Raw genomic sequence first — 27,962 nt, 5'->3', positions numbered from 1 at the left:
TATACATACAGAGTTGTGAATCCTTCTACAATGAAGGATTCATAAATCTAGAAATTCATATTCATAAATCTAGAAATGTAATAAGAAAACAAAAGACTTTTTCCTCTCTATTTCTCTGACTTTTTCTCTGTTTCTCTCTGCTTGCTCTGTCTTTTTCTCTGTTTTTGTCTCTCTCCCTTCCTCTCTCTGCTGTCTCTGTTTCTCTCTGTGTATATATATGTATGCACACATATGTGAATACTTTTTAATACAAATAGTTTCTTTACTAGAATGCCCTGTATAAGAATGGACTCTGTAATTACATATGATTAGAACTCATGATTTAATATTAAATGATTTAACCATCATTTGTTGAGCTAATTTGTCTCTCAGTACACAAGGTTATAAGGATCAAATGAAATAAAAGAAACCCAACCTGGAGTGATAGGACCTGAGGTCAAATTCTGCCAGTTAAGATGCTTAAGATCCTGAATGCAAAGATCTAGAAGTAGGGGAAAAGATAGCATTGGTTTCCCCACCAATTAAACACCCCCCCCCCCCCCCCCCCCCAATCCTCTTTTCAACAGTAAGGTCATTCAAGGCAATTCCAATAAATTTGTGATGGAAAGAGAGAGAATTATGGAGACTGACTGTAGATCCCAGCATAGTGTTTATACCTTTTTTGATGTTTGTTTGCTTGTTTTTTTTAACCCTTATGATCTGATTTTGCTTGTGCAACATGATGGGAATATGTTTAGAAGAATTGCACATGTTTAACTGATATCAGATTGCTTGCTGTCTGGGGAAGGGGAGAGGGGAGGAGAGAGGAAGAAAAATTTGGAACACAGGGTTTTGCAAAGATGAATATTGAAAACTATCTTTGCATGTATTTGGAAAAATAGCTGTTTTAAAAAAATCTACTTTTTAACTGTTTAACTTAACATCCTTGGCTTCTTTAATCTATAAAATTAGAGTTTGGGGCTAATTAAACTGCAAGTTTCCTTTTTTGTGCTATATATTTTTTTTTAGTCAGTTAATTGATAAACATTTATTAAGTGACTCTTCTGTGCCAGGTACTCTGCTAAACAAAAAGGGACAAGAGACAGCCCTGCCCTCAAGGAAGTCATAGTCTAATGGACGAATAGCAAACAAACAAACAATTACAAGTTATACAAAGAGTAAATAAGAAATAATTAAATTAAGGAAGGTACTAGAATTAAGAAGGAAAGACTTCCTATATATGGGACTTAAAGAAAGCAAGGAAAGACAATAGCCAGAAATGAGGAGTATGAACTATATAAAGGTCAGTTATTATTTTAAAGCTACCAAACAGAATCACAAGTCTTAGATTGCTAATTGAACTATATATAAATATAACTGTACTGAATATACATATATATATATATATATAAATTTTCTATTCTGAATGCAACAGTCAATAAATTTCATTATACAAAGAACAAAGTAAAACATATCAGAATCTGTGAACTTATGAACAGTTTTTAAAGTATATATTAAATTTGATAAGGAAGTAAATGGAGCTATGCATTTTAAAGGTTTCATTAATGCCTTTTTTTTTATCCCCAGATGAATTTCTTGTCACTACCTACTAACGCCAATAGAAACTTCCTATCCCTTGCAATAAGTTTTTTGTTGTGGTGATAGTTTTTTTGGTTGTTGCAACAAATTGTCATTTTTCAGTCATCTCCAGCTTTGAGCTTATTTGGGGTTTTCTTCTCAAAGATATTGGAGTGGTTTGCCATTTCTTTCTCCAGCTCATTTTACAGATGAGGGAACTGCAGCAAACAGGATGGAGTGACTTGCCTAAGGTTCCAGTTAGTAAGTGTCTGAGGCCAGATTTGAATTCAGGAAGTTGGATCTTCCTGACACCAAGCTGTAAACTATCCACTCTATCACCTAAGTACTCTTGTAACAAGTTATACTCAAGCAAAACAAATCAACATACTGTCCATCTTTGAAAAAATATGCCTCATTGTACCCCTCTAATTAGGGGCAAAGATGTCTCTGTCAAATGGAAAGAAGTATGTAAAACTGTATATTTATAAGAAAAGCTGTAATTATTTATTTTTATTTCTAATACCATCTTTAAGTATATTGATCTTGAAATTAATGAAATAGAAAAATACCTAACTACATAGAAACTATTTCATTAATCAAATTTAGACAGCTTCTTCAAAGAGTCAATCTTTTAAATTGTTTCAACAATTAGGGCAAACATTTTGCCAAAGAATCATAGAACAGGAGAAACTGAGCAGTATTTTAAATTAGTTGAAATTTTAGCTGGAGAATCTTACTAAACCACTGTCCTTGTTAATTCTCTTTAGGTTTACACTTGAGTGACATAAGTTTTAATATTGGTTACAGTGAGCCATTTCCATAACAAGAAATGATACTAGAAAGAAATAGAGCATAACCCCAGCAGAACCATAGTGGTACTTTGAGTATTTAAAAACCATTATCAATTATAGAAAATGGAGGCAGGGCATGATGTTGTTTACAGTGAATACATATTTAAATTTATCTTGGAATTAGAAGGAATGGCAGAGAGACCATTCATGAAGTTCAACCCTAAATGAAAATATTATAGTTTAAAAGTCTAGAATATAGAATTATATATTTAGAAAATATATAGTTTAGAATAGTTCCTGTTGAGGAAATAGATCCAAACTTGCATATTTAGCTAGGGGTAAAGTAGATAGCTGAATCCAGGCCTCCTAGCTCCTGGTCCAGTGATATTTCCACCATATCACATGTTTTTACTAGAGATTTTCTTTATTTTTAATTTTTCATCATATAACTGATATGTGCTGGCAGGTGCTGAAGTGATGAACTTTGCCTACAAAAGTCAGATGTATTGCATAAAAGGAATGTTAAAAATGAGACATCATATCAAGTGACATCCAATTGCATGGTCTATATTGCACATGTCCCTAGGCAATCACATAGCTACTTGTTATATACTTTGCATACTTTATGAGCAAACTATTCACCCTATCCCTTTTATGGGTTGGTGTATAGAGGATTTAGCTTTATCCACAAATAGAAATGGCAATGCAGTACTCAATTCATGTTCACATCCTGCTTTATAAATGCAATTTCAATCATATTGTCTACCAAGTTTCCTCCTAGATAGAAAATTCCATTTTTTGAAAAGCTCTATTTTTGTCTGCCTTAGATATTTTGAGATTTGATTTCTAATTATATTGATCAATCACATATTTGAAATCTGTTTCAAGAATTTGACAACATGTAAACTGTTAACATGAAACATGTGTGCATTGCCTAAATAGAAAGATAGATGGATATTATTTAATAGATAAATGGATAGACAGATAAAAAGATAATGATGATGATGCTAGAGAGATTAGATAGTATTGTTATCTATTTGAAGATTAGCCTGCCTGAAGACTAATATTTCCTATATAAATAAATGTTTTAAAGACCATACCACAAAAGACATTCACTTCTATGCCAAACTGGTATGTGATATCAGAATGACAGATACCCTGGTGGGTCCTGTCAACTTAGAATAGATTCAGGTATAGGTCTATGAATGGTGTGTATCTGTAGTGTAGCACAGAGTATCTAGAGAGTCTTTTATTTCACAACTGTCCTTATTAATCCTCTTTATCTTTACATTTGAGTGACATTAGTTTTGACACAAAAAGCTACTTCTACAACAAAACATGATATTAGAAAGAAACCATTCAGTTCAGCTGAGCTTGTAGAAGCTGATGATCAGAAGGTTGATCACCTGGTGACTAATTTGGTTGCTGCAGCAACTCAACAATCCCTGTTTAATAAAGCAGAGAGAGATTGTAATCTGCATCAATGGAGAATCTGCTGGGCAGTGCTAAAGTCTCAGATTCTTGCTTGATTGAAGTGTGAGCATATCGCTTGATATATGAAGTAGCAAATACCTTTGTTATGCTATCAAACTCATGCAGGAAGAAAATGGAAGTCAGAAATTCTAAAGAAACATAGGCACCTTCAGAAAATAGTGATGATGACAACAGAAGTAAGGCTAGAGCCTTGTCCATGTTTGTTTTATATAACAGAAGAACAAAAAGTAAACTGAGAAAAAACATGAACACAGTATAGAAACCAAGAATGCAATTATTTCACTGCACCTATTCATCTTGTTGTGAAGCCTAAATAAATTTTATCATTTAAAAACATCAGATGAAATGATTTGTTTAGTATTTAAATGCTATGTTAAAAATACCAAAGTATTACAAAGATGGCTATTAGATATGGATAAAAAAAAAACTGAATATTTCTAACATTTGATTGGTGTAAATTGTCCAAATATATTTTCAATGTAAAATTGAACACATTATAATGCAAAGTCTGTTCATTTTGCATTTTGCATTTCCTCAAAATTTTCCAATATGCACTAGTGTTAAGTACCAGATTTATTTTTTCTCTCCTTACTTTCTCTGGATTTTCAGCTTCCCTACTATTGTTTATTTATGATCCATTTTGTCTAAGCTTCCTTTCCTCTTTTCCGGAGTTTTCCACCTGGGAGCCAAATATGAAGTCTTCTGTTCAATGCAGCTGTTCCAGGCCAAAGAGGATACATTTCCTTTCTTTGTACATTTTTATAAGCCATCTTTTTTGCTTTGCCTTTTGAGTTTCTTCTGAATTAGGTGAATCAGTATCATTTCAAACAACACTTCCTTTTTTCAGGAACAGAATTTGTCACATTATTTGATGAATTCTGATGCTTTATAGGACAGAATAGAGACGGTGATAAAGAGTATATGATTTTAGGCCACAAATTAATTTGCGTAACTGTCTACAACCCCAGCAGTTACTTAATACTTACGTTATATTGTGGAATTTTCATGCTAATTTTTCTGTTGAATTATAGAGTATTAGATAAGGGATATTTGATATTTGACTCCCTTATTTTTTCATGAAGAAAATTGACATAAACTTTCCTATATACTTGATGTTTTTCCTTCTCATTAAATATATTTATTTTTCCAGAGACCATAAAAAGCTTGTTCTTTAATTTGGGCTCATTGAAAAGTGTTTGGGCTCATTGAAAAGTGTTACGTATCCAGTTATGATTCATGTAATAATTTTTAGGTACATTGATGTTTTTGATATGATCTAGCGGAAAGGGGATATAACTGGGACTATTCTCTATAAAGAGTTACTTTGGATTATTTATGGCCTGGTTTCTTAAACAACATCCTTCCCCTTTCTCTTTTATCATTGTTTAAACATTCCTTGGGCATAATTTTCCCATAGTTTTCATTAATCAAATTTTTAAAAAAGCTTTATCAGCCTTCTGATAATGGTTTAACTGAAATTTAAATAAGAATAAAAAATGTGATTTGCAAACCAATATTATACTTTCCAATCAGCAGATAAATTTCATTCTTGTCATAAACGAGATTTATCTGATTGGCAAACTTAAGTATGATAAAAACATTACAAATAATATTTTTCATCCTTATTTAAATTCTTAATTTTCAAAGTCTGTTTTTTAATATCCTATTTTATTTTCAACAAAAATTGTTTTGAGTGTCTGGTTAATTTGCACTTTAAATCCTTCTGGGGCTAGAGGAAGAGAAATGAGTGAGAGGAAGAAAACGTGGGAAATGAACACTTTGTTAGCTGAAGGAGATGTGTAGAAGCTATTACTTTTATTTCTAACACTAATTACTGTGAATAGAAGCTGACCATATATTTAAAGACACAGCCCTTGTTTCTAAGTCTGAATAGAAAAGCTCATTCTGTTGTGGTTGACCTCTTAAGTTAAACACTTAAACATGTATCACAGTTTTCTTCCTGTTCTTTGAGCACATTTAGATTTAAAGGGGCAGCTGGCAAAGACTGCATTTTCAAATTGTTACTCTCAGCCAATACCAAGCATTGGTATTTCTGCTAGGAGTAATGTAACTAGCGACAGTTCTGCATTCATTGTTAGCAAGGACAGGAAACCACTGAAAGGGAATTCTTATTAGTATTGTAAAACTTGTTCTTAATTTCAGTCAATAGGTTCTTAGGAGGTATATCAAATGGTTTTGATGCTTTTGTGAGATTAATTTCATGATTACTTGGGCATGTCATGGCCAAGAAAAGGTGGGCAAATTTCATCTGAAGTATTTCATCAGTAGCATTGAGTGTGGAAATGTGCTTTTTTCAAAGGTGCTGTGATATATTTCTTTTACTAATGGGGTATTATTAAAATAAGTTATGACCACTGTACAAATAAGATATATGAAAAAAGTCTTTGCAAAACTTAAATTGATTTAAAAATGGTATTACTATTGTAGAAAGGCCTAAACATATCCTACTTTTGAGACAGTGATCCTCCAAAATCTAAAATCCCAGTTGCTACTAAACAAGAGGCATACAGATTACTCTTATGATAATCTCATATTAAGATGTAAGTCTTTAACTTAACTATCGCTCGTTTTGATTCTACCCATCTGAGGTATGATTCAAATAGAAAAGTTTTATAGTTGTTAGTGAAGTTTTTTTTTTTAACAAGTCCTCTGTATCTTTTATGATGACAATATTGTTGAATATTGTATATAACAATACTATATAACAGTATTAAAATTATATAATATATGATTTTAAAATTTAAAAATATTCCATTAAAATCAAAGTAACTAATGTTTAGAATTTAAAACAGTTTTTATCCTAGATCTATATTTAGAGAGAAATTTAAAAATCATTTATTTTTGCATAAGCTGAATAGGGATTTGTGAAAGAACTTATTCCATATATTTTATTAATTCATTAAATAGGAATTCTGTAAATGTATGTAAATTTAAATTATTATTAAATTCAACTTTCCAAAGGTTTTTATAAAAAGTTCTTTAAGCATGTGTATACCTTACATAGTTTTCATTTTCTCTCTCTATATATAGACCTATGATTATGATCTTAATGAACACTATATGAAGTGTCTAGATATCAAGATTTGAATAAAAGTCTTATTTTTTTCAATATTCATTACTTAACTATTCCTTAGATTATTGCTCAGCATCTTGCTGTCATCTATAGTATACCGAATGTCCTCATCTTGAGAGATTACAAATACTATTTGGCACCATTTGGTTGTCTTATTTGTTCAGTTAGGTATCCCTTCCATGAAAATCAGTGAGTGCCTCCTGAAGTGCAACATTGACCACCCCCTATTGAGTCAAGTCCATTCCTTTGGCTAGATGTTTTTACACAGTTTTAAAATTCAAAGAATCTAGAAAGGATCATACATGAAGCTTTATATAATTTATGGCTCATTTGCTTAGCACACAGTGCCATGTACATTGTGTTTAACAAATATTTGTCAATTCCTTGGGTAGGTAAATTTTTCAGATTCTTTCCTAGAAGCAAGTTTTGATAAGAGAATGGTGAGAGCAGGAGGGCACCAAAGAAGCGTGCAAGGAGATGGAAGGTACAGAAAGTTACCAGAAAATTCTTCTGAGGGATGATTTTGAATTTGTGATTTTTATCACTAAACCTGGTTATCTTCGAGGAAAAACCTCAATGAGAACACCAGTATGTGTTTGGCCCATACCTCAAGTGGTCAGAGCTGTCAATAGCACATGAAATCCACATTCGAATCCCAAGCCTGCTTTCTTATAGTCCTGTCCCTACTTCTTCTTGCTATTCTTCATGTAAGTGGAATAAAAGAGTACAAAATTCTCTTTGTTTATAGCAGATTCACTCAGTCTCATGGTATCCAAATACAAGAATCCTAGTACATTTCATGTTAATTGAACTCAGTTTGGTGTTCTAATCCATCAAGATCTGATTGGATCCTGACACTCTGATCCAGTGTGTTAGCTATCTTTCCCAGTGTAGAGGTCATTACCAAGGGGGACAAACTTTCCTGTTCCAACAATAACAAAATATGTCACAACATTTTAATTTGAAAATAAAAAACTATTATTAAAAAAATAAATAAATGTACATACAAGCAAAAAACAAAACAAAACAAATCTCATAAGCATAAAAAACGTGGGAGCATACCTTTCAAAACAAATATAGGAACTAAATGAACAAAATTATAAAAAAAAATTTTTATACAAATAAAATCAGGTTTAGATAATTGGAGATATTTGGTGAGTAGGTAGGGCCAATTTAATAAAAATGATGACTTTACCTAAACTAATTTATATATTCAATGCCATCCTAAATTACCATAAAATTATTCTACTGAATTAAAAAAATGATAAAAAAATTTATTTGGAAGAATAAAAGGTTATTATATATTATATGTAATGTAATATAATATAGTCATCTCAAAAGAACTAATAAAAATGTAAACATGTAAATAAAAAACTAAAAATAAAAGGTATCAGGTTACCAAAACTATCTAGTACTGGCTAAGAAATAGAAAAATGAATCAGCTTTTTATTGCCGATTGGATAATTTTGAACCCCATGCTACCTAGAATACTGAGGTGTTGAGAGAGATTTCTCCAAGATCACACAGCCAGTAGAGAAAAAACTATCCAGATTTTAATTCTCTTTGCAATCAGCTTTCTTATGAACTGCACAACATTGTCTTTCATCTTTGGCTCATCTATTATAATTCAAATACATTGAGATTATGGCTCATTACTAAAAATGAAAGTAGGACTTCAATATGAAAACAAGGAAACAAAAGCTTCTAAAGAGATAGAGAAGGATCCTGATCTATATTAGGAAGTTGAATGGTAGAAAAATATGACAAGAAAAAAAGAAGAATCATTAGATACTTGGAGCTAAAAAACAAATATTTGACTCCACTATAAAGTCTGTACATCTTGCAGAAAGAAAACAATTAAGAGTATGTACATCTTGCAGAAAGAGACAATTAAGACAAGGATTAATGATATATGTTTGAAAAGAACTTTAGTGAATTTTTAATAATGAGTTAATGGGTAGGGACAAATGGAAGCTAAATAAAATCTTATGTGACTCCTTTTTAGGTTCGTTGTGAACCTGAGATCCAAGAATTGCGCCAGTGGCAGAAGCAACTGAGGGAAGATAATCACATTCGTCAGAGAGTAAAAGAATTCTGGGCTAAACAAGAAAAAAAAGGTCAGTTCTTACCTGATTCATAATCTAGTTGTTTATTCTCAAACAATAGTATCACTAGTCTGCTAACCTCAAGAGAGATTTTTTTTCTTTCTGGAATTCAAAGGGTCATTCATACAACATTAATCTTCTTGGACCTCAAATGTTCCAACTTAGAAATGACTAAATGTGAATCCAACTATGAAAAGATTTAAGGTGATGAGTTACAATTAATTTGGGAATTTTCCCACTCAGAGATGAATCCATGTTTGTGTTAGGCTGACATCTTTTACTCTTTCCAATTGTGACTTTTACAGACAGTGAGATAAGCATCCTATCATTTAGCACAGATAGTATACAATTTAACTTAAGTTGTTTTTTATGAATTGTTGACCTAATCCCAAGTTTGAGCCCCTAAAAATCACAAAAAGAAACTTTAAAATAAAATGAATGTATATAGAAAATATATTCTGGCTTTTTTATGAAAAGAAGTCTCTTCCAATTCCCAGGATAGACAAGCAGATTTGATATTGATTAAATATGAAATAGAAAATATCGTTATAGACTGTTAGAGCTGAAAGGGACCTTAGAAAATATCCATCCTAAGAAAAAAAAAGATATATAAATAGCTAAATGTTAATTTTTTGGTTAAATGTTAAATTAATGAGTTAAAACTAATAAACTAGTAAATAGTTACTTGAAGTAATGTTTTTAGTAACTATGTGGATAAGTAAAATACAAAAATATTGAATCTTTAAATAAATTAAAAATGCTACACCTTGCTCTATTAATATCATCAAAGAATTGTGAAGTTCTATCTGCATTTTGGCAACTAGATTATACAGATAGCCATTTTCAGTACTGGCAGAGCATAAAGTATTCTGGATGGGATAATTTTCCAGACAACTGAAGCATGTATCTCTTAACAACCAAAATTTTAATTGCTTTTGCCTTTACCTTTTAAAAAAATACATTTCTGGGTCATCATTATGAATATAAATTATATTCTATTTAATGTAGTGGTATAGATTTTTAAAGTGTGACAACACTTGCCCTTCCAGTCCTGTGGTACCTTTCCTGTTCCCCACCCTCTTTCAGATATCACTTAACAGTGGCTGTGGCCCAACAATCACCTCTATGAGGGTTTTGTCCCCCTAGAACTTAAGAGATGTAGATCATCTGGACTAGATGATTTGAATTCATCAAGGGTAGCTAGCTGCTTCCTTACTATCTTCTAATTTGTAATGGCTTTTTAACAATTAACCTTTTTTTGTTGTTTTGTCCTTCTCAATCCAAAGGCCATTCATTCTCCTAGACCAAGAAAACAGAAAGAAAACAAAAATTGAGGTGTTACATCTTCTCCCTATTTTTGATTATCACTAGTCTATCCACACGATGTGAGAGTTTTATCCCTTCTTTGTTTGTCCTTATTTTCTCAATATAAATTTTTGTGGGGGGGAATGGAAAGACTTGCTCAGGATCACACAGCTAATACAATCTCCTAACTCTGGGACTGGTGCTTTATTCACTATGCCAGGAGCTACTCTCTTTTTCCTTTTCACTGAATTATTTCCCTTTTTGTTTTTGGAATTTCATTGTGGAGAGCTGGGCTCTCCTCCTGGACTGATTTCCCCTATAGAATTTTAATCTGTGTAATTCCACTTATTCCCAATTTGAGCTATTCAAAATTTGCTTTCCCTAAATCTAAGGTTTGTATCAGACTACTTTTGGCTTTTCTTCTCTATCACAAACTCTAATAGGGAGCTGTCATTTTCCCCAAGATTCCTATCATTTCCCAGCAACCAGTTCCTTCCTATTAATGAAAATCACATCTAAAATAGATTATTCCCTGGTTGGTTCCTTTGCCATTTGAGAAATATAATTATCATCAGTACATTCAATAAGTTATTAACTGCTTTGCTTTTTGAAGAGAAAAGTATCCAAAATATATTTGGATAATTGAAATTCCCTATTCTTTTATCATCATGTCTTATACCTTGTTTTACAAATTCCTGATTCATGGCTTCTTTCAGTCCTGGTTGTTATTATGCTATATGCCAATGACAAAAATATTTTTGTTTCTTCTTCTATTACTGTTCATCCAAATGCTGTCCACTATGCTTTATCCACTAGTTCCTGGATTTCCTCATATGATTTTAGTTTCCTGTCTACTCTCTACCATCTTAACTCCACCCATGACTATAGTTTCTTAATAGAAAATGCTATTCCCCTCCTGTTCATTTTGAATAAATTATAACTGTTATGGGCCAGAACTTGAAACAAGGTACTCAGTGCAATTGAAGAGACAATGGTTATCTAGTTTAGCATGGTTCAGTATGATTGATTTAATCTTACAACAAATAATGGTTTCCTAGTGATATAATGATTGGTTTATACTCAGTGTGGAGCATATAAGCTGGGACTCAGTGGGCCAGAACTTGAAACATAAATCTGTCTCCCAGTCAGCCATGGAATGTCACCCCGCCAAAACTCAGTGATACATATGAGGTAAAATTCAGCCTGCACTCAGCAGGACCTGTAGTTAGGGCTGTGGTAGTATAGGTTTACTAATTAGCTCTCTATGAAGTATTCATCACACATCTTTAGGTTTTTATTGTTGTTCAGTCATTTTTAGTCATGTCTGACTCTTTTTGACACCATTTAGAATTTTCTTGGCAGAGATACTGGAGTGGTTTGCTATTTTCTTCTCCAGCTCATTTTCCAAATCAGGAAATGGAGGCAAATAGAATTAAATGCTGCACCCACAGTCACACAGCTAGTAAGTTTCTGAGGCCAGATTTTAACTCAGGTCTTCCTGACTACAAGCCTGGTTCTATATCTGCTGTACCACTAGTTTCCTAACTTGCCCCACTATTCTAATTCTTGGTACAGTAGACAGAGGGTCTCAATTTTCTCATCTGGAAAATGAGTTGGAGGAGGAAATGACATATCACTCCAGTATCAGTGGTTCAATAATACAAATCCCTTTGTTATTATACCATGTTATCATACCACTAATTGCCCAAAGATCGTTCCATAAAAAGCATTATGAGATGTCATTATGAGACGAGATTCCCACAGCATTCAATATTGCTTGTGGCAAATCAATAACTTCAGTCTGAGTGAGAACAAAGATAGAAAGCAAATAGGTAATCTCTAGCCATCTGTCTTTTCCTTCATTCTTGTCTTTCAGTTCTCTGCACATAGTATGTGCTTAATAAATGTTTGCTGATCACTTAGCATCAAAAGCAAGGCAATATACTTGAAGTTTAGAGAGGAAGAGGAGGAGGAGGAGGAGGAGACATGTTATGGAGTTGTCAAGAAGGGAGAAACTGGGCAATATGAAAAGATTTGTGCCCAAGGACGTTCCAGGTTTGGAATTCAGTATTCTTATAAGGAGGAAGTAGGGATGAAGGGGTGGTGTAGAGATGACCCAGAAGTACAAAACACTGTGTGACCTAGTTTCTTTACAGTAGGCATTTATGTGTATCTAGAGCTACAGTGAGTACTGGGTGACTTGAATGGAAGTCATTGCATCTCTTGGATCTTGTTTTCCTCACCTGTAAAATAGGGAATTGGACTCAATGATCTTTAAAAGACTTTTCAGCTCTGATGTTTTATGATCCTTTATTTTTTATCCACTGATGATTTCTTTGTACAGATCTCTTTTCTGTGGAACAGCTGAACTTCTCTGTTTCAAATATGAAAATAATACCTTAACATTTGAAATGCCAAAGAAAATGCTACTAATTATCATTACTTTTTTATCTTATTAAATAATATATAACATGTATATTGTTTACATAGCTTATATGTTTTATAATACCTTCTTTTCACTCATAACAAAAATAATGACTCTGAACACTGAACTAGGTCTAAAGAATAAAGTCATCTTTTTTCATAGCATCTACAAACTGTGACCTATAGTTTTCTTATATCTTGAACTGGTCTGTTTTTTCCAGGATTTTTGTAAAACTATTCCCTGATAGCTCCTCCCTCCTTCCCTTCCACTTTTCCTTCTTTTCTTTCTTCTTGATTTCCTTCCTTCCTCCCTCCCCTTTCTTTTCCTCCCTCTCTCCTTCTGTCTTTCCATCCCTCTTTCCATCCCTCTGTCCCTCTTTCCTTCCTTCCTTCTCTCCTTCCTTCCTTCTTCCTTTCCTTTTTCCCTCCCTCCTTTCCTTCCTTTTTTCCCTCCTTTTCCTTCTTCCTTCCTTCCTTCCTCCTTCCCTCCCTCCCTTCCTTTCTCCCTTCCTTCCTCCCTCCCTTTCTCCCTTCCTTCCTCCTTCTCTTTCTCCCTCTCTCTCTCTTTTCCTTCCTTCCGGCCTTTCTGCCTTCCTGCCTTCCTGCCTTCCTGTCTTGATTCTTGACATTGGGTAAAGCTTCTTGGTCTATTGCACTTAGTTTAAAAGTAAAGAGGACTCAATCAAAAGATAGAAAATTCTCCTTTAAGTCTATTCCCAGCCAAATTTGAGGTTAATTAGGAAGGAGACTTATGGGAAGTTTATGTAATTGTTAACTAGAAGACGTGAAAGCTTTTATACTAGGAGGGAGTGCTCACTAGAGACTAGAATACTCCTTTGGCTTCTCTGTGGAGAGACTACAGCTGCCTGGTCTTGCCAGAGAGTACTCCCCCATCCCCCTCTCCCCCTCCTTCCCCAGTTCCCCATTACTTTGTGATCTGCATTGATTAAAACTATTTTAGATCTGTGCCAAAATTGTGATTAGGAGAATAAAACTGCTGTCCACCAAGTCAAAGCTGAAATCCTTAAGTGTTTTGTTGGTTTTTTTCCTCTCAAGTATCACTGGACTAAATCATTATGTTAAATACATACATTTGTAGAATTGTTTTTCATTTTAAACATCATGAATCTGCAAAGTCTTGACAAGAAATCCTTCAGCCAAGGTGACACTGCGATTAGACTTAAGATTTGTGACAGAGACATCTGAAAATAACTTAGTTCTGTAGCTACATGGAGAATATACTAACAATAATTAGTGGAGGGGTTCTAAATTGAAATTATTTTTCAACCACATTTTTCTTTAAATATATCTTTGTTCAAACAGCACACAGAACAAAAATGTTTTAAAGGAAAATGCTCAAATTAAAAGAAATCATTAGATGAAATACAGTGCTTATTTGTGGGTATTTGTAGATATTTATGGTGTAGAAAAAATAATTAAATCCTTTTCCCCCAGAAGTATTGCTGTGCATAGAAAGCCTGAGTAAGAGTATTTTTAGCAGTTGTAGTGGAATTGTGATATAACATAGACATCCTCAGATTACCCTGAGTCAGAACCTGTCCTTATAGTAATTTTTCTCAGACATATGGTGTGAAATTGCTTTAGCTGCCTTCATTTATATACTTCATGATTTTTTGTTGTTGTTGAGGAGACCTCTGATTCCATCTGCCTAGAACGCCCTTGGTGTGTGAAACTTCCTTTCCTAATGCAGAATGGAGCCTGTTTTGTAATTTATGTTTTAGAGCACAGAGATCACAGAATCAGTAGTTATCCCTTCCTTATTGGGGGATGGGAGAGAGGAAGGAAAGGTGGAAGGAGAAATGGAAGAAAAGGGGGAAGAAGGAAGTGGGAGTCGGTGAGGGGTAAGACAACTGCCCCTACCTTCCCTCAATATGAAAAATTCTTGTAAAAATTTTTAGCCTTCCTTTTATACCAGAGAAGATATAATTTTTTTCTTTTTCTTTTATAAGGTGTTTACAGTATCTTGTTGTAAAATTTAGATTAAGTATTTGGTCATAGGCTTTGTGTCATCTGCTGTCTTTTGTGTGTTGTTTGAAGCTTCCACAAAACTCAACCCCCAAATTCCTATTTAATTTCTTATGCCAACCCTCACAACCTCAATGGGAAAAGCTGAGGTATGGAAGGGATAACTATATCAGAGGTGAGATTCATACCGAGATTTTCTTTGTTCTTAAAACTAATTCTCTATCCACTATGCCCTATTACTTCATATGAACTATTTAAAATACACAATTAAGGTACTAAAGCTTAAACTGCAATAGGACTTTTGGGACATCCTGTATTAATACTTCATATTATTTTTAAATGATTGTAGTAACAATCACAGCCAGCCATCTGCTTGAAAAGAAGCTTCAAGTTGCCCTTTGTACTTCAGTTGTTTGTTTAAAATCTTGGTGACACTGCAGTTTTCAAATGAATGATATAGTTAAGTACCCATGTTTTATGTAAAGAATGGTATGAAGAAGTATTGAGGAAGTGATAAAGAAACCATTTTGATCACATAATTAATTCATTATATATGTTTTGTTCTTACTATTCATGTGTTCCTGTGATATCAAAGCTTACTTTTTTTTTTTAGTGTTTTACATATTTTAATGCACTTATCATAGTTGTTTGAAAGGAAAGATTGAACTGATAGAGATAACATTAGTGCTGTAGAAGATAAAATTCTTAAAAGAAAAAAAATTCAAAGAAATGACTTCCCACTCCATCCTCATCCCATTCCCACCCAAACAAGTAAATAAAAGAACCTTAACTCATTCTACTGCTTTTATTACAGTTTAAGGTTGTTTTTTAATTTGGATATCCAACAGTCGTACTACATATGTTTTAGCTTTCTGATACCTTTAAAATTTAGATTCATGGTACTTCTTATATTATTAATATACATATACTAACAACATTTATATGAAATAATGAATAGAGAAATATGATTGGAGTTCTTGGATTTGCAGTCACATTGTACAGCTGACACAGTATTGGTTATGAGGTTGTGCAATTGGAAGCCTAACCCAATTGATCAAGAAGCTGCAACTTCTGTTCTTACATTTTTTTCATGTCAGCCTCCAAACTTTTGAAATTCCAGATTCTTGTGAGCCATAGGAAGCCAGACAAACATTACTGTGGAAGTTCTCTAGATCAGAGGGCTGTTGTTGTGTGGGACAATGATCCTACCCAAATTGAAATCAGATACTCTCAAGGTAAAAAGCAAAAAAAAAATGTAATTTATTAAGATCTCTAGAGAAAGGGCAATTCCCAATAGAGAGGAGGGCAAAGCACAAACTGTAAAACACAGCTTTATATAGAACCTAACATGGAAGCTCCGACCACCTCTGACCTTTTCTTGGCTAGGGGACTCCAGGCTTACATCCTAATTTAAATATCTACTCCAAAAACAAAGACTACCAGTCAATAACACACTTTTTATAATTTTAGGTACTTAAATGCTAATGAAAAGGAAAGGAGGGGACAAGAGGGGAATAATTGAACACTTGTGGCTTTTAACTAAAACTCAACTTGTTATTGCAAAGTCTCAGGTCACAATTAGGGGTTGGGTCAAGGCCACATTCTTGTGACAGGTCTTCACTCAGTTCATTGTTGTTATTATTGTTTGTCCTTCCTTCTCAGAGGAGGTGGTGCCCTGACATACATCAGGGATGGTGGTGCCCTGACATACAAGTGAAGTGGACTTCATGAGATAGAGTTGTACAAGCTCACCTGCCTCACTTTACCCCAGGGCCATCTGGATCTAATGGCCAGATATAATCAGGATGCTTGGTGTGGGTCCTTGACAGGTCTCCTTGAATAGAATCACTAAATAAATAAAAATAAAATAGCTTAATAAATAAATAGTTAGATGTCTCCAAAGGTGAAATGTCACTAGTTACTGGTGTACATAGTACTATCTCCTTCCTTTGCTGACAGGCTTTCCTAGTGAATATCTTCTTGCAGATTCTTACCCTGACCTCCATTTATATCATGAAGTGTGTGATTTTTGACCACTAGTGTAATCTCTGTATTTCTTTTTTCCTGATTTGCACAATATGGATAATTATGCCTTATGAAAGAGAATAAATGATTTGAGCCTTTAAGAAGAAAAAGTTTCTATAAGTAGATTTTTCATTTCTGTCTCATTAAAACTCTTTACTCCTCAAAGTTTAGAACTTTAATTTCTTAACCAAAAAACACAGGATCCCTTCCCCATACTAACTTCTCTTCTGACACTTTTGTCTTCTGATATCTTTTCATCTTCCTCATGCCAACGATATTACTTTAAGATATTGTGTGTTAAGGTACATGGTGTGGTGATACTTTGATGACACATTAATTTGCACATTAACAGAATTCACTTAAAGAGTACAAAAGTCTGCATATCCAGAATATATTTTCTGTTTAAGTGTCTGAAAAATCCCAAGATAAGAGAAATGAATTAAAGTTTTCCTTTTTAGGGGCTCACCTCTTTTATTTAATTGTTTAAATGAATGGTCTGTTCAGAATTTGTCATTTTAGCTGAAACGTTTGTATGATGCCAACCAAAATAAGTTAATACAGATGATCATTTATTAATTCACTAAAATCTTTAGTTATTAAAATGCAGCCCAAATAAATTTCTTCCCAGAAGAATTCTTGCCATAATTGGGTACTGCTGTTATCTTACAATCTGTGTTGACTTTCACAATTACAGCTGTAAATACACACATAAATTGTATATAACTGACAAATTCACTTAAAATCAGTTTAGGAAATAATCTCCCAAATCCTGTTCCTTCCCTCAGATTACCATCTGTTTCCTACGAAGTCCTTCATTTTTTTTTTTTTCTCTTTCTCTCTTCTGCTTACTGCCTGCCCCTTCACCTTTTTAATTTAGTTTCACCCAATCTAAAAAACTGTTTGGCAAGTTTCACCAAAAAGGGCTTTGTTTTGATAGCTTCCATTGAGACTTATTATTAGTCTATTTATCTGTTACCCTGAGTACAAATAATGACATTACTTAACACTTGATAGATAGATCACTCTGGAAACCATATCACATAAATTATGTAAAGAAAGAAAGAACTGAAAATATTTAATACAGTGAAGAAAAGACGAAGAGGGATGTGAGAGTTATTTCTAAGATGAAGATCCATCATAAGAAAAGAAACTGTTGATTTTAGCATTGAATAATTTCTGATAATTTTAGGATAGATTATGCATACACATATGTGTAAATATTACATACCAAGAGCCATTTCCCAATAGACAAGTAATCAAAGAATGTTTTCTGAAGAAGTGAAACTAACATTATCATGTAATTCACTGGGAAAGAGAATTCTTTCCTTATAAAGAATTATTGATTTCTAAGTGCATATTTCATTGCTGTTATTATTTAGCTGGTAAGAGCAAATAAATATGATTAAGTTATGCTTAAAGGATTTGTGGAGATTCCTTTTTTTATTACTCTACATTAAAATGATTATAGTAATCCTTCTCATATCTATTTGTGTAAACTCAGTACATCATATTTCCTGTCCAGGTGGTAAAATTGCCAGGAATTTTATGTTCATATCACATGTTCTTGTTTTTCAGCATTTCCTTTATGAAAAGTCCGTGGTAGAGAAAATAGGGACAATTATCTTGGACCTCCTAAAATGACTAGTTAGTTGGTCAGTAATTTAGAAAAGCAACCAAAGGAAAAATAATCTTTAAAAAACCTAAAAACTAAAGTTTCATGTAAATACATTTATTGTTGTTGTTCAATCATGTCTGATACCCATTTGTGGTATTCTTGGCAAAGATACCGGAGTGATTTGCCATTTCCTTCTTCAACTCATTTTACAGATGGGGAAACTGAGGCAAACAGGGTTAAGTGACTTGTCCACGGTCACACAGATAGTTAAGTTTCTGAAATCAAGTTTGAATTCAAGTCTTCCTGACTCCAGGCCTGCTATTTAATCCTCTGCACCACCTAACTGCAAATAAATAATTTATCAGGTCACAAAACTGTTGAACAATTCTTTCTTTCCCCTTTTTTCTTTCAGACTGCCCTCATATTTAATTTTTTAAAAGTTGAACTTAAACACACAAAAATTTTTTATTTGCATTGCTGAACACAGAGGATTTTGTATGAAACCACAAATATCCATGTCATATTGCTTTATTTAAATATATATATATATATATGTTATATATAATATACATAATATATAAATTCTACATATTGCATCTTTTTTTTTTTTTTTTTTGGGCTGAGACAATTGGGATTAAGTGACTTGCCCAGAGTCACACAGTTGGGAAGTGTTAAGTGTCTGAGGTCAGATTTGAATTCAGGTCCTCCTGACTTCAGGGCTGGTTCTCTTATCCACTATACCAACTAGCTGCTCCTACATATTACTTTCAAACTTCCCTCTGTCCTGCCTGATTTTCTTTTTGTTCTTTTCTGTACATTTTTAAATATGTTCCAAATCTCTTAATTTTTATCTTTATTTTTTATGTCCTTTCCTTCTACCCTCCCTCCCAAATTAAAACACAAGAGGAAAAAAAACCCAAACCAAACCTTGTAACACATAGGCATAGTCAAATAAAACAAATGTACTTGATGGCCATGTCCAAAAATGTATGTCTCTGCATCTTGTATCCATCAATATTTTGTAAGGAGATAGATATTGGGCTTCTTCATAGGTCCTCTGGTGACACAATTTGTGATTATACGAAGTTATTTTCAAAGTCATTTTTCATTACAATGTTGCTGCTCTAGTATAAATTGTTCTGCTGTTCTGCCACTTTACTTTGGGTCATTTTACTACCCAGTATTCTCACAAGAATTTGTCATTTTTTATGGCACAATAATATTTCATTACATTCGTATGCTATAGCTCTTACTGCCTTCAGATACAAACGGCTTCACATATCCCTAACTATTTCTGGTCACTTTGTGAGATGATTGTGTGCCAGGGTTGACTTTGCAGGATTGGGGAGTGGGGTATAGGCTTTTTCTGATTATTTGTGCAGTTCTGGGCTAGAAGAGGTCACTTACTATTCTTTCTCATTGAATTTCTTGATCTTCATTTTGTCTGGAGTGAACTTTAGGATTTTGCTGGAGTATCGCATGGAAGTTGGGTGCTCTACCCCCTGTTCAGGCAGTTATCTTGATTAATATTTCCTTTATAATAATTTTAACCAGATCTCATCCATATAAAATGTAGAAGGGAGCACAGTAGACAAAGTTATTTCTCCTGGGCCTACACTTTCTATTTATTCAAAGTCATCTTCGTTTGTTTTTATCCTCTGACTATTTCTGACTCTCTGGATAGCTGTCCTTATTTGAAATCTGCCTGTAATGCATACCCATCTTTGTGTCCTAATGTCTTTGCCTCTCCTTGTGTCTGTGCTTGATTTTTGAGTCCTCTATCCTTATTAGAATCCATGTTGAGCTTTGTTCTGTTTTTATTTTTCCTATGAGTTTGTCTCCTGTTACCTCACATTTTGTCTCCTATAATCTTGTGAGCCTTTATATGACCACTCTGAGCCTTAGTTGTTGATCAGTAAGATGTAAAATGACTTTAGTTAATCTCTTAAGGTTTCCTCAAACTTTAAAACTCTTCTGTATCTCATTACTGAAATCTCTATGCAAAAGCATGAATCCTCAGTTGGCCTTTATCATTCACTCTTTAGGAGTAAGAACTTTTCTTTCCAAGTGCATAAAACTGGCCATTGTGGGAAGCTGAGGAAGGAAAGTTACTTGTAGCATGATCTGGGACTATAAACTGGGTGATCACCCTATGATGGAGGAAAAGGCCAGATCTTACAGTGAGAGCATCATCTTTCCCCATTTCAAGAACACAAAAAGAAGCTTTCTTTATACTTTTAATACTCTCCTGTGTTACTTCCATAAAACTTTTTTTTCTTTTCAGAGAAGTTAATTAAAAATCCTACCTTCTTAACTCACCCAGTGATATTTTATTTATACTAAAAACTATGGTAAAATGTCATGTCATATCAGGGTCAGGGAATGGTATTTTTCATTATTCTTTTGCTTCAAATGGAAATGAAATCCAATTTAAGAAATCATGAGTACTTAAAAAAAACCTCTAAAAGAATACAGCGGGCTTGATACTAACTAGCTGGGGTCAGAGAAAGCATTCACGTTTAAAAAAAAAGTAATGGCCATGAGCAAAAACAAATAAAATAAATATAAAAAAAATAAGGAATAAAGTTTAAGCAAAACACTTGAGTTTATAGCAAGTTTGAATTCACACAAAAATAAAAGTGAAGAAATCACTTGTTAAAGATTTTTCTTTGGGGAGACTTTTCTGTTATCACTTGAAAAATCATTGATATTGTAAGTTATTTGTAAGAACATGTGTAGAATAGCTTTGAAGACAGAATCTTTCTGGAGTATTCCTTTAAAAATGCAGGATGAAGGCCTCCTCTACCCTCCCCATCCCAGTGCTTTAGACTCTTTATGGACATCTGCTTTTTAGATGTCATGGCATCACTTTGGGGGTGTGAGAAGCTTGCATGGCATAGTGTCTCAACTGTTGTGTAAATCCACTGCTGGGGGGAATCAAGCAAGTTGTTCTCCTTAATGGATTCAGCTCCTACTGCTCTTGTCACTAGCTGTCGATGTCTCATTCAACCTTTCAAAGCTGACAAAGTCATAATCTGGTCTGTTCAGTCTCTAATACTCATTCACCTAAGATCAGGAAAGGATTGACACAATCAAGATAGAGAAACAGAGGACATGTATGCATTCACAGCCATATGGCACCTAGGTAGATGAGGAACCTTCTCACCCAGCAGCTTATAGAGTTATTCCTTCTCAAAAGCCACCAAGAAAGATAGGCCTTTAGGTAGGAATCACCCCTTTAGTATTTCTATGGAGTTTTGGATCAGCACCAAAAAAAAAAAAAAAAAAAAAAAAAAAAAAGTATCATCATGGTTTATAGGAGGCCAATCAGAGGGTTTCTGTGTCTACACCAAAGTGTGTATGCATATGCACATGCATGTGTGTGTGAGCACTGTGTGTGTATGTGTGTAGGAGTAAGAAGGGGAGTAGGGAAGGGACCCCATCACTTATCTCTTAGCAGATGCTATAATTGCTTGAAATATCATTCATTGAAATGGAATTTTGTTTGGACTATGAGTTAGGAGAACTATGTCCTAACTCCATATTTACAAGTAAGTAACTGTGATTTTAAGGACATTATTTCCCCTTCTCTGGGATATAATTTCCTCATTTATAAATAAAAGGGCTTAAACAGAATCATCTCTTAAGTTCCTCTTCTGAGATCCAATGATTTGGTGAGTTATTAAATGCATAGGGTTTTCTAAAGATTTTTGCTATTTTTTGCCCAAACATTGGGATTATTTCCAGGGGAATGTCTATCACTAAAACACTTGGCAAATTTCAAAGTACTAACATATAGCTGGCATTTACAAAATCCTTTACAACTATTATTATAGTCTTTGGAGGTAGATGCTATTATTATTCCCATTTTACAGATTAGGAAATTGTAGTAGACAGAGGTCAAGTGACTTGCCCAATATATAGCTAGTAATTGTCTAAGACAGGATTTAAACTCAGATTTTTATGATTCTAAGTTCATCATTCTATCCACTGTACCATTGTTGTTATATAAATGTAAGTTATTAGAAGTAATGACTTTAAAAAAAACTACAAGAAATAAATGAACTCAGGTGCATATCATATCTATCATGGTCCAACTTGTGCCTTATTTAATTTTTTCTTGGCAAAGAGAACTCCAGGGTCTGAGGCTTAACATTTCTAAGACAATCAACTATAATGTGTAACATTCAAATCTACTTCTTTCTTTAACGCTTTATGGTATTAACCTTCTTTGGTATGTCATGCTGTAGGAAAATTCTTTGTTTTAAAATACATGCACTTTTGAATAAAAATCCTTTGAACAGTATAGCTGTGTTTGTCACATTGTTGTGATCAGTCTTTGCAATGAAATTTTGTCAGCAATAAAGAAAAGGAAAGAGAAAATTATTTCAAATCTGATGTGTTTATAACTTTGTCAATAAAAAGACACTTACTCATATAAATACAAAGTGAAATTGTTAGTGAATCTAGTAATAATAGCCTTGAAGAAGGGGCTCATCCAGCTCTTCTTTTATAATTATTTTTTTTCAATAAACAAGTATTTTTTTCTCTCTCTCCAACCCTTCTTACCACCCCAAAGAAAAACAAAATCCTTGTAAGAAACATGCATAGTCAAATAAAACAAATCTTAGTGTTGGTCATATCTAAAATTATGTATCTTATTCTACATATTTAGCATATCTGCGTTCTCTCAGAAGATGTGTAGATTCTTTATCATCAGTCCTCTGAAACCATGGTTCATTATTGCATTGATAAGGCAGTTATTCCATGTTTCAAAGTTCTTCAGTCTTTCAAAGTTTGTTTTTAGAAGGCTGTTATAACATAACATTCTCTTTTCACCTCTTTGATCCATTTGTAGTGGTGATACTATGAAATAAAAGTTTAAATTTCATTCCATTATTTAAAGAAAAGTCCACCACAAATATTACTTTTCACCAGAAGTGCAGAGGACATTGTGTAGAACATGGCAATGACCCCAGTCTTAGTGCAATTGATGTTAAAACAGATTTTTTCATATCATTAAGTTACTTATAAATGTTTTGTAGATAAGCCCAATCAGGACAACATAGAAGTCTGTCAAAATGAATGAGATTGTATGCATTATCTGGTGTCTTCTAAGACCTATTCTTAAAATGGTGTTAGAATTTTTAATTCAGAAAGGGCTTTCCCACAATGAGAAGTGTCGGGGAGAAATCCTTATATTTCTTTAAGTCTTTCCCTTTGAAGAAGCTATTCCATTTAATTGGCATGTATTCTACTCATAAGCACCAAGCCAACATTGCTGCTCCATTAAACTCACTACCCTGATCTATATTTAGGGCCTGAGTGCCCTGTGCTTTCTGCCAGTTTTCAAATTTGACTCTTTCTAGACTGGAAATAAAGAGAAAACAAATGCTATAAAACTGAGCAACTGCAGTCGGAGTTTGTTGGAAGAACATTTTCAAAGGTCTTTTCCCAAAGTTAGTGGAGGCTGGTCTTAGCAGGTATTTCAGTACTTCCATTTTTAAAGAATTATTTTTCTTTTTTCCTTCTTAGTGATAAGGAATTTTCAAAATCTCAGGGCAGCTTGTTGTTGTAAACCTATCCAGTCTTTCATTTTAAGAGACTTAGAGGGTTCCAAAGTGGGCAGTAAGGTGTTAGGCTACTGCTTGCCTGTGGAATGATTGCTTGTTTTGATTTATCTGACTATGACTTAGTGTGAAGAGTTTAATTAGCTTTATATAGGATATTTACATTGAGAAAATTTTTCAGTTGTTAATTGTGATGATACCAAGCATATTTTTTATAGGTTGAAAATGTATCAACCCTTACCCCCTCCCCTCATCAAGTGGTCATCAAATTAAAATCCTGATATTATCACCCTGGAGTATCCCATTAGTCAGTAAGTGAAGCTAAAATTAGTAGCCTTATGGAAAGTTCCAATGGGCAGCAGTAAGGGAAAAATGCTTTTCAGAGGAGTGCATCCAAATGTGCCATACAGACATCTAGTGTCTCTTCCCAATAGCCAAACAATTAGAAGTGGAAATATTCTAGTATGTTTTTTCTTTCTGTTGTTACACATTCATTTGTGCATTTATCTTTTGATTAAGCCTGACTTGTTTGATGACTGTCTTAGAAATGATAGGAAACATATGACATTAAAAATGTCATGAGTTTTTCATTCTTATTGGCTGTCAAAATGGATGCTTATTGGGAAGTATCAGAATGAGTTATTTGGATAAGATAAGACAAAGTCAAGAAATCCATACAGATGAAACTTTAGGTAATAAAATGTCCCTAGTCAAGTTCAAGTTGATTTTGTTGTAGTGGAATTGTCATTCCTTTGGAATTGTCAAAATCCTTTAATAGTTTCCTATTGCTTACACTGTAGACAAGAGCTTCTTAAAACTTTTTCCACTTTTGGCCCCTTTTTGCCCAATAAATTTTCATGTGATCCTGGGTATATAGATATATAAAATAAGTAAATTATAATTTTGCAAACCCCCGCATTATAAGACCCCATTTGAGGTCTTGACTCAAATTTAAGAAGTTGGGCCAGAGAATGTAAACTCATAAACATGATATATGAGAGCTGCAACCACTCAACCTGAGTTTGTCCTTCAAGGCTTATCTCACAAAATCTTTCTTGAATTTCCTGATCCACATGTGTTCTGGACTTTCCAAACTGTGCCTTTTTTCACTCTATCCCAAGTAGAATTCCCTTTACCTCCTTTGCCTCTTGAAATCCTGTTAGTTCTTTAAGGCTTGATTTAAATGCCATATCTTACATAAAGCCAGAAGTCATCTCTCCTTCATCTGAATTCTTAGTTTTTCATCTTCTTGAATCCATTCAGATATAGTGACTTGTTTCATAGTATTTTTTGTTCACATCTTGTGTGTTTGCTACTAAACTGTAAGTTTCTTGGGGACAGGAAACTTAATTCTATTAATCTTTGCATCCTTTATAGTCTTTAGCACAGTGAGTCCCTCGTGCATGATTTATGATCTCATAAATTATGAGCACTTTTAAGGTTAAAAAGAACTTTATGTTCATTGTCTCATATGAGTCGCAGAAGAGAGAAGAAGTATGACAAGTTTTATTATTCCAATTTTACATGTGAGCAAACTGAGGCAGAGGGAGTGACTTGTTCATGGTTATACAATTAGTGTCAGAATAGGACCCTGGTTTTTTCTGACTCTAAATCCATTAGTATCTCTATTATACTATATTGATATAGTATCTAATGTATTTACTGATTAGATGATGTAAGGGTGAGAATACACCAGTATTTTCATCCCCAAGTTTTAAATTATTTGTGATTAATTACTACAATATATACAGGACTTATAGAAAACAATTTCCTTTTTAGATATCTCTGTTGGTTTAAGATAGTTTATATCCAAGGCATATTAAGTATGGATATCACCAATATGACCATAGCCTATATGGAACAAGAGCTAACTGCAAATTAAGGATTTTTAGCATAATGAAAATATTTATTTATTATAAGCCCTCCCTCAGTTTTGTATGTGACATAATTATGCTTTAAATTGTACTATGATTTCTTCAGGATAACATATTTTAGGACAAATATTGTTAAGCTAGATGGTATCCATAGAGAACAACTTTAAAATCACGCAGCATGGTTACTTAAAAGAACTGGAGAGGTTTGGCTTCAAGAATAGGAGACTTGAGCAGATATAATAATCATTTTCAGGCATCTAAAAGGCTTTATTATAGAATGAAAGAAAAAAATGAAAGGTAAGGAAGAAGAAAAAAAGAAAGAGGAAAGGGAGGGAGAAGGGAAAGAAGGAAACAATGAATGACATTTATTAAACCCTTGTTATTTAGTTGTGTCTTACTCTCTGTGACCCTATTGGGGGTTCTTTTGGCAGAGATACTGGAGTGGTTTGCCATTTCCTTCTCCAACTCCTTTTATAGTGGAGGAAACTTGAGGAAAAGAAGGTTAAATGATTTTTCCAGGATCATACAGCTAGTAAGTGCTTGAGGTCATATTTGAATTCAGAAAAATGAGTCTTCCTGATTCCAAGCTCAGTGCTCTATTCACTGTGCCACTAGCTGCCCTTATTATGCGACAAGCATGATGTTAATGTTGTAGTTATTTGTTTGTCCTTTGCTCTCAAAGAGGACCATGACATCAGGCAGGTGCTGTCCTGACATGCAAGTGAGTTGGGTTCAGTGCAGGAGGCCTGTGCAAGGTCACTTGCCTCCCTTTCCCCTCCAGATCCATTTGGGTCCAGTGTCAATTATACTAAGCACTGAAGACACCATCACAGAAGTGAGACAGTTCCCACCCACATTCTAAAAAAGGAAGGCAATCATATGGGGAATGGGTGAGTGAAGTTTGTTAATATTCTCTTTTCAGTAGCAGGAGAAATTTTGATTTGATTATAGTTCCCAGGGTAATTGGAATTCAATCTCCCCCTCACCAAAACAGAGAAGGGGGGTGGTGCTGTGGACATATGACAAACCTATTCATACTAAAAAAAGTTAAAATTTGGTCTCTACCAAGATCTGAGATTATACAATTTTAGTAATTGTGATACCAAGAGATATAACTAGTGTAGAACAATAAGAGCTTTATTAAAACCCAGGGTACTGAAATTTACAAAGCACAGGCAACACTTAAACTCTAGCACAAAGAAACAACTGAATAGGCAGGAGGATGATCAACAGCCAAGGGAGTATTTTCTTGTCCTCTTCTAGCAGGTCCTTTGGCCTATGGTCCTGGCCAGAGGATGGCCAGGCTCTGTCCCTGAAATGGAAATTCTGAGAGGAGGCATTCAGTCAGAAGGAAGGGTCACAGGCCTGGAGGGTACTTCCACTCTGTAAATCCTAAGGCTGGAGTGAGAATTCTGGATGAAGAGCTGGGGCTGTACTGTAGCACCAGTAAAGGGAAAAGCTGGTCTTCGCTGTTCAAGGTTGGATTCTGGAGCCTTTCCAAACTTTCTTGACTTATTCTGTTTTCTCTTTTCCCCCTCTCCCAGAGGTGGTGTCTTAGAGTCTCTCCTTCCAGGGGACTGTCTGTCCTAGGATCTCTCCACAGGCATCTATCCAACTCCATATAAATTTATTTTAAAAGTTAACTTGAAGTCACTTTTTGTACTTGTCCCTACATATTCCATTTTGCTAGCTCAAGGCAACAGAATTTCTTATTATAGCTTTGGTCTTATCTACTTTACTCTCTGTAAATTGCCACAGAGACTTGACGTTTCTCACTTGGCAAGCAGGGTGAAAGGGAACTGCCCTAACACACTCTTCCTTGTCACAGTAGACATGGGGGAGGGAGGGAGGGTGATTGTTAAGGATATAAGACTTCCACAAACTCCACTGCAATCTCCCCCTCACCAAACAGGCAAATACTACTACCTTACTCAATTTTTTTAGTTGGGGCAGAAGACAGAATTTATATGAGGTTGGAGGAAAGCACTTATTGAATAGCTGGCACTTTTGTGGACCTTCCCATAAAGGTTTCTGATTAGCAGAAATATTATGACTCTTGGGTGGACTTCTCTAAGCTCTCTACCAGTCAGAAGGAGGAGGGAGTTTTCATCTCAATAGATTT

General features: G+C 34.0%; 1 protein-coding gene across 1 annotated transcript in view; it reads left to right on the top strand.

Moving 5' to 3' along the window:
* IQCK (IQ motif containing K) overlaps positions 1-27,962 on the top strand; it is a 129,928-nt gene that overhangs the window by 86,154 nt on the left and 15,812 nt on the right. Inside the window, exon 8 of the mRNA XM_031942607.1 lies at positions 8,942-9,053. Within this exon, the coding sequence (XP_031798467.1) occupies positions 8,942-9,053 (112 nt within the window). The remainder of the gene's footprint in view (positions 1-8,941; positions 9,054-27,962) is intronic.

The sequence above is a fragment of the Sarcophilus harrisii genome, chromosome 1, assembly GCF_902635505.1.
Source record: "Sarcophilus harrisii chromosome 1, mSarHar1.11, whole genome shotgun sequence".
In the NCBI taxonomy this organism is placed as follows: domain Eukaryota; kingdom Metazoa; phylum Chordata; class Mammalia; order Dasyuromorphia; family Dasyuridae; genus Sarcophilus; species Sarcophilus harrisii.
This window is presented reverse-complemented; position numbering and strand designations above follow the sequence as displayed.